We start from the raw sequence: 8390 nt of genomic DNA on the forward strand, positions 1-8390 counted from the left end.
CTGCGGCTCTTCCCCCGTGCCATGACCCAGGCTCGGCGCTCCAGTTGTAAAAGCTTCTTTGAGGTAGAGACACGATTTCTCAGTGGCGTCCATTGGGTTCTGCCTGGGGCACGAGAGCTAGAAAAGACCTTTGACGTCCCATCAGGCCCTGGGGCCCAGCCCAGGGCAGAGCAGCCTTGGCAGCAATCCTACCTGGCTTTGCCTCATCTAGTTCTGTCAGCAGCAGTGGCGCTTCCACGCTTTCCTGGGGGGTGGCCAGGTCTCAGCCTGATACATCTGACTGCTGGGGAATGTTCCTCCATTCAGCCTAATTGTGCCCCACTCCCTGCAGGGGTCACATTAATTCCCTGCTTCCTCTCGGCTTGGAGAGCGTTCTCAGGCCCTACCCAAGTCCCTGAGCCAAGCCGGGCAGCTTCAGCTGTGCCCCACAGTCCATCCCTCCAGCCCCTGGGTCCTTTTTGTTGCTCTTCTCTGAGCTCCTGCCCAGACAGTCTGTCCCCAGGACTGTGCTGTCCAGGAATGAGTGTGACATTCCAGGCAGGTCACAGCAGAGGCTCGGTCGCCTCCCTGCTTCCGCCCTACAAACGGCCTGGACAGTTTTGCAGCCGTATCGCATTGCAAACGCAGGCCTAACCTGCTGCTCTCACTCACACGTTCCTACATCCCAGGGTCTCCCTCACAGCGAATGTGCATGTTCCCTGGAGGTGAACTGGCCAGGCCAAGGAAGTAGGTGGACAATTCCAGGAAGCCTACTTGGGCAAGGGGGCTGAGTGTCTAGCCTAGCCAGACGGACGGCCGAGTTGTAGGGTGAAGTATCCATGTCTAGCTGGGTGTGTGTCTAGGGTGGAGGTGGGGTAGCCAGGCTGGGAGGTCCGGTGACCTAGTTGATATGGGGAAGTCGGGTAGTCAGGTTGGGAGTTCTGTTACCCAGGTCGGGCGGGTTGGGTGGTGTAGCCATGTTGGATGGCCCTGCTGGTGGGGGAGGAGGTCAGGTGGCCTGGTGGGTGCTCAGAGTAGCCCAGTCACGTGACCCACGGGGTGGCCCATTCAGCCGTGGATGTGGGCGTCACCACTGCAGCACTCAGCCAGCTTCTTCAGGACTCGCTCCTTAAAGCGAATCTTCTTGGTGAACTTGAGCGTGAGGCTGGCCTCGTTCTCATGGGCTTTCAGCTTGGCGTAGTAATCGGAGAACTTGTTGTAGAGGATGGAGATGGGCATCCCGTTGAGAATGATGCCGAAGGAGATGCACCCGAACGCCACCATCCTGCCCAGCACCGTGTCAGGCACGGTGTCTCCGTAGCCGACTGTGGACAGACTGACCTGGAAGGGGGTTGAGAGAGGGAAATGATCAGCCCCTCCCTGAGCTCATATCTCAGCAAACTCCTCCAGGACTGCTCAGCTTCTGAGCCAGGCCCCACCACTGAGAAACTCACCCCAGCCCCACTGCCACAGCCTGATCCTGCGTCCTGCACCTGACAGCTGAGTCACAGCCCTCCAGGGTCCTGTCCCCCCACTCACCCAAGCTGGGCACCACTCCAGGAGTCTCCCCTAGGCCCAACCCTGGGACCAGCTTGAGGGTCCGCCTCATCCTGTCACCCCTCCCCCAGCTTGCCTGTCCCTCTCACACCCACTATCCCATGTCACCCTCATCCCCACCACCTGGGCACCACACCATGTTCTCTCTCAGCCCCAGGGGTCCAGGCATCAACCCATGTGTCACCCCCTCTGCCCTCAAAGCTACGCACCAATCCATGAGTTCCCCTTCTCGGACCCAAATTCCTGGGAAGGTCTTCAGTGAAGAGTTAGGTGGGCTCTTACCTGGATGCTGTCCCTAACCCCCTCCTCGCCACACATAAACCCCTCACACGCAGGCTAGCTGGGACAGCCAGGCTGGTAACCTGCCCTCATTGCAAAGAGGATAATGGCTAAATCCCTTGAGTGCTGATAGTTATAGAATCAGGGGCCTCCAGGGGTCATCTAGTCCGTCCCCCTGTGCTCAGGCAGCATTGAGTAAACCTCGGCCATCCCTGACAGGTGTCTGTCCAGCCTGTTCTTAAAACCCTCCAGTGACGGAGATTCCACACCCTCCCTTTGTAACCTGGTCCAGTGCTTAACTACCCTGAGAGTTAGCAAGTTTTTCCGAATTTCCAACCTAGAGCTCCCTGGCTGTAAACCAAGCCAAATCCTCTTGTCCTTCTCTCGATGGACATGAAGAACAATTGCTCACTGTGCTCTTTATCACAACTGTGACAGGTACGGCAATTACCTGCTTATCCTTGGGAGACGTTATCCACTTAAGTTTAAGTATGTTTGGGGTCCATTGTATTAACTGAATGGCTTTGTTTTAGGATGGACCAGGATGGGATGTAATCTCTCTAGAGGGAGATGTGACAGATGTGAGACTTAGGAGTTCAAAGGACTATACTGAAAATGTGCCAGGTATGAATAGACTTAGCTATGTCCTAAGGAAAGGGTGATTATTTGTTGTTACCTGTTCCTGGAGACTGAAGCTCAAAGGCCGAGCTGTGTAAAGAAATGGCTGAACTGCCTAGCCAGTGCTCTGGTTCTGAATGTGAGACAGTTATGAAATTGTAACTATGGGGAAAACTCAGCCGTGAGGTTTGAAGTACTGACTCCCACCGGAGCCGACATTTGGAGTTGGGGGATGACCTCTCATAAGCTTTTCAGGATGCGTGTAGGTTCTTCTACTGTTTTTAATGTGTTTTCTCTGTAACACTTTCACCATAAGAATAAAGGTGCTTGCTTAGAAAGAGCTGTGTGGTAACCTGTGACTGCAGGCAAAACACTGGTCATAGCCTCTGGAGAGAAAGCAAAGCACAGTCTGGCTTGCTGGGGATATCACAGTGTAGGCAGGGAATCACAGAATCATAGAATTCAAGATCAGAAGGGACCATTATGATCATCTAGTCTGACCTCCTGCAAGATGCAGGCCACATAAGCCGATCCACCCACTCCTGAAATAATTCTCTCCCTTGACTCTGCTGCTGAATGCTCCAAATCATGATTTAAAGACTTCTAGTAGCAGATAATCCACCAGCAAGCGACCCCTGCCCCATGCTTCGGAGGAAGGCGAAAAACCTCCAGGGCCACAGAAAAACCTCCAGGGCCACAAACCACAGGGAACTGTGTGGCCTGGAAATACCCCAGTCAGGAGGGAGTGAGTCGCAGGTCTCCTCCTAAGAGAGGTGATGGCTGAGAGTCAAAAGCCTAAGAGTAGAAGACTTTGAGGGACCAGTTGCCCTGAAACTGTGTAAACAATCGTTTACAGCTGGGTATGTGGCTGGTCCTGGGCCAGCCCCCCCGGGGGGTAGGGAGGGAGCACCACCCAGCTGCGCTCCTGGCCCCGGTTCTGTCCCTAGCTGCTGTCCCTGCCCCCAGGGCTCCATTCCCGCCCCCGCCCCTGCCCCCAGCGGTTGGGGGACCACGGGAGGACAGTGACAGGCCTGCAGTGTTCGTATCTTTTCTTTTTTCCTTTGAGCTCTTGTCTTTAGCAACTCAGAATAAGGGAAGCTGTGGGCTCTCCCCTAGAAAAGACACCGCACTCCTGCAGGGAAGGGAATGAGGCAAACTATTGACAGGAAAGCCCTGCTTAACCCTTCAGTCTCCAGTGCTTTAACTGATTTCCTGCCTGCTCTGTGCTAATACAAGGGCAGCAGGTTTTCAATGGTGCTCGTTAGCATGGGAATCACTGGCCATAACTTGGTGTGACCCCCGTACCACACAAGGTTCTATAAACACCCCCCTGGACCTGAGATACAAAAGTCCTTCCCTATGCCCCAGTCTGGGCCCCTCCTCCCCCACCCAAGCTCAGGCCAGAATGGTTTCTCCGCACATCCCCCATGAGCCCAGACTCAACCTGTGTCGCTCTCCCCCTGCATAAACCCAGGCCGATCTGTTTCCCCTTCGTAGACCCATGTGTTTGGGTTCTGAGATGTGCATTTTCCCCTTAGGGCCTACGAGGCCAGGGCTGAGCTATGCATCTCCCTTCCCCTGCATGAGCCCCAGACAAATCCATGTACCTTCCTCAATCCCCAGGATCCTAATCTGCCCCTCCCCCATGACCCCTGGCCCAAACCCCTTCATAGTTGATCTCCATCCCCTGTCACCGGCTCTGACATTGATCTGGGTTTAGCCTCCCCCTCCTTCTGGTGGCCCCAGACACAGTTCTCCTCTCCAGCATGATCCCAGGCACTGCTGCATGTGTCCCTCTTGCCCCACCCTCCTGCTGTGCGCTGTGCGGGAACTCCCTTCCCTGTGTCCTAGGGAATGGGAGCCATGAGTACCAGTCACAGGTGCTCACTGTCCCTGGATCCTGAGGTTTAGCACCCTACCCCAATAACTAGACGTGGTGCTCTGCATGTTCCCAGTGCGGCGTGGATGGTCCTGGTGCCTGGGGCATGCGTGTCCTGCGCTCCCTGGCCCAAGACTCTCAGTTCCTGGCTCACATCAGCCTGGTTAGACGCTAGCCCTGCCAGGGTTTGGTTCTCAGCTACAGCTCCTCACTGTCCTGGAGTTCGCTGAACTGCTGTGCCACAGAGCCAGGTCCATCTGCCTGTCCCCACCTGGGTACCCCCGACACCATGGCTAGTGTCCTGTGCTGGGAGGCAGGAGCCCCCAAGCCCCGTGTCTCACTCCCTGATGGGACCCATGCACTGTGCTTTGCTGCCATACTCCCCGTCGCCAGCTTCCCCCTCCAGAGTCAGCAGGGGCCTGGGCAGCCTCTGAATTCATGCCTGAGCCCAGCAGTTACTGCTCACATTGGGGGAGACTCCTGGCCAGCAGAGGTGGTGAATGTTCCTATGGCAGCCCCAGCAGACTCAGTTGCCCATGTGTACCCCACCCACATACGTAAAGACGTGGGGTGACTGCATCTTACCGCTGCCCACCACCAGGCATCAGGGATGCTGGTGAAGTTGGTGCCGGGGACATCATGTTCCACGGAGTGCATCAAAGCCGAGAAAGTGAAAACGCCCAGGGCGATGAAGAGGAGGAGGCAGCACACCTGCTGGTAGCACTGGCGCATGGTGAAACCAAAGGCCCTCAGGCCAGTGGAGTGACGTGCCAGCTTGAGGATGCGAAAAATCCGCATGAGTTTGATGAGTTTCAGGACTTTCCCCAGCTTGCCCACACTCTCCATTTTGTGCCGCTCCTCGTGGTAAAGTGCATCCCCTTCATCCAGGTGCTCAAAGAGAATCTGGATGTAGAAGGGCAGGATGGCCACCAGGTCAATGGCATTGAATGCTGCCCGCAGAAACTTCGGAAAGGTGGCTGTGGATATGAGCCGCATGAGGTACTCGGAGGTGAAGAAGACGGCACAGATGGTCTCCAGCTGCTCCATGAATGCCTTCCCAGTCTTGTGCTGCATCTCCTCCACTGTGCTGAGCGTCATGCCCACAATGGAGATCAGCACAAAGAAGCTGGACATGACGGCGATGATCTTAGCAGGGATGGAGGAGTAGGGTTTCTCAATGAGGTTCCAGACAGCTTTCCGGAACTCCCCCAGACATTTTCCCTCAAAGTTCTCCTCCTGCTCCATGGGCTCTAGCTCCGCCTCCAGCTCCCGCTGTATTTTCAGGTACTCTTTGAGCTCATCTTGCTTCTCCTCAAACAGGATCCGGCAGCACCGCTGGGAACATTTCAGGTGGATACCCCAGTACTCAATTTCCTCCACAAAGTTAGTGGGGCACAGCTCATCCATGATCCACAGGACCCCGCTGCGGTAAAAGTGGAAGATGTAATGGAAGATTAAAGGGTCTCGGTCGAAGAAGTACTCATTCCTCTGCACCGAGTAGTCATCACAAAGTTTCAGCTTCTTCATGGGGTCCGTGGAGATGGCCAGCTTCCCGATTCTGGTGATGGGGTAACGGGCAGCCATTTTGTAAGGGATCTGGAAAGATTTGCCCCCAACGTTGATGTTGAGGAAGCATCTGCTCCGTCGGGGAGGAGCCTTGCTTTTCTCCTGGTTCCTCTCAGTCACATTGTGCATGGAGCTCCACTGCTTCACCACACTGTCTTGTGCAAACGGGAAGAAGACCTCTTCTTCCTCTGGCGTCCGACAACACCCACGGTGGTCCCCAATTTTCAGATTGGCAGAAAGGCTTGCGCGCCTCTTCCCCAGTTGCCTCATGGTACCTGGCATTTCACATCAGAGATCCCCAAAATGACAGCCTGAGGGTTGACAGCTTTGATTTCATGGTAATGCTTCCATTAGGCAAGTGCTGACTAAGAAAAGCTCCCTATAGTCGTAAAGAGGTGATCAAAAGCACCCCACCTTCAGCCTCCATGGGCACAAGCTGCATCAGTGCTTCATGTGCTGATCTCCTGCCGTGCTGGGCTGACAAAGCTGATTGCTTATCAGACTGAGCAACTGGGCTTATACTGCGGAGGCCGGAGACAGCTAAGTTCTAGTGCCTTAAGACAATAATAAGATTGACGTTTTAACCCTTTATAAGGAACTATTTCCATACAAGCATTTCTTTCATTCTTTTTCTTGTTGCCTCCATTTTAGCTGGTTGTTTCTATCACAAACTAGCCCCCTTTCAGGTAGGGAGACAACCATTTATCATTTCTGTTTCTGAACCTAATTGAAGGGCACATGGCCCATCTCATGGTCATTTAACTCCTGCCACTGTCTCAAGTGCCAAGGAGGCAACAGGAATAGAACTGTCTGGGAACTTCTACCAGCTTTAACCTCCATGGGCACCCCCAGCTGAGATACTGCTCTGAGATTTATTCATTCATCAAGCACCTGTGCTTTAAAGCAATCGCTACGGCTCCATTCTGTCATCACTTTTCTGGGTCACTGCAACAAGAGACACTGCGACACATAGACTAGGGATGGAAGAGACCTATTGGGTCCTAGCCCATTCCCAAGCCAGCCCAGGGCACTCCCTGTAGTGTCGCTCGATGCTTTGTACAGTCCGGTTATCAGCGATAGGGGGATCCACCACGTCTGTCAGATGGGAATACTGGTGCTGACCTACTTCTCAGAGAGGCTTAATTAATGAATGTTTGTAAAGTGGAAAGGGCTAGATGCTAGAAACACAACGCCCAGCCCTCCTCCCGGCTCTCACCCATTCCTGTGGCTCCTCTTGGAACACTATCAATTGTCTGTAAAAAGCAACAGAGAGTCCTGTGGCACCTTATAGACTAACAGACGTATTGGAGCATGAGCTTTCCGGGGTGAATACCCACTTCGTCAGACTCTTTGTCGCTTTTTACAGATCCAGACTAACACGGCTACCCCTCTGATACTCTAAATTGTCTATAACTTTCTGGTAATGAAGTGCCCAGAGCTGCACAGAAGGACCTCCCTGCTCCATGACTTGATGCCTCTTTTCATGGAGCCCATTCTCTTGCTACTGTAATGCACCACAGAACCCTGAGTTAGTGACTGTTCCAAGACCACCAGGCTTTTTGGATTGAAGCAGCTGGGTCTAATAACTCTGTGCATTTGCCTACTTAGACTTCCTCTAGATGCATGGTGCCATATTCAGAGGTGGCATGTTAGAGCCCCTTACACTGGCATAGAAACATGCCCGCCCCCCAGCTTAAACCTACTTGCACCTACTCTATCAAAGTCTAAGCGAGTCCCAAGTTTGGTGTAACTTGCAAGCTAAGGAGTCAGAAGATGTTTAAGTTCCACTTCTTTACTACTCTAACCCTGCTTTAAATTACTTTCTTCTGGTGGCAGAGGACCTGCTGTGCTTCCCTCTACCTTGTGCAGTCATTTACACCAATGTAAACCATTCTGATCTGGTAGCATTTGATACCACTCTGCACACTGTAAATGAAAACACACAGGGCAGAGCAATGGAGAACCAGAATACAAGTTAGACATTAGACTCCTATAAACATGTGTAAGTAGCTCCAAAGAAGCCTGAAAGGGAGTTAGTACAACTAACTTACCTCTGAATTTGCTAAATATCACAATGAGAATTTAAATAACTGTATTAACACGTAAATCCTAGATTGACAGGCATTGTTAAAATGCCTTAAATTAAATATGGACAATTCATGGATCCAAACAAAATTATTAATATACACTAGAGAGAAACTATCATTTAAAACAGCTAAGAGACTTTCAAAGGGGCTTAATGGAATTAGGGCTGGATTTTTTGAAAGGTACTTAGCTGTATAAAGGGATTTTCAAAAGCATCAATCTGCATATTCAGGTGCCGAAATACCTTTAAAAATCTGGCCTTTATTCAAATCCCATTGAATGTCAATGAGAATCAGGCACCTAACTCCCTGAGGCAGCATGCATGATTAGAGGCTAGGAAACCAGGCTTTACAGTGAAAGGTTCAAGGAGAACAAGCGGTTTATCGTATCAAAGAGAAGTTTAAGGGGTGACTTGATCAGTCTGTAA

General features: G+C 52.4%; 1 protein-coding gene across 1 annotated transcript; it reads right to left on the minus strand.

Moving 5' to 3' along the window:
• Positions 1-6281, minus strand: LOC120391723 (potassium voltage-gated channel subfamily V member 2-like). Its single transcript, XM_039515747.1, has 2 exons — positions 4898-6281; positions 1-1320 (listed from the first exon to the last, which is right to left on the minus strand). Exons 1-2 carry the CDS (start codon positions 6158-6160, stop codon positions 1048-1050), a joined length of 1536 nt encoding a protein of 511 aa, XP_039371681.1. The 5' UTR covers positions 6161-6281; the 3' UTR covers positions 1-1047.
• Positions 6282-8390: the final 2109 nt, after the last annotated feature.

This window comes from Mauremys reevesii, linkage group 26, assembly GCF_016161935.1.
Source record: "Mauremys reevesii isolate NIE-2019 linkage group 26, ASM1616193v1, whole genome shotgun sequence".
Classification (NCBI taxonomy): Eukaryota; Metazoa; Chordata; order Testudines; family Geoemydidae; genus Mauremys; species Mauremys reevesii.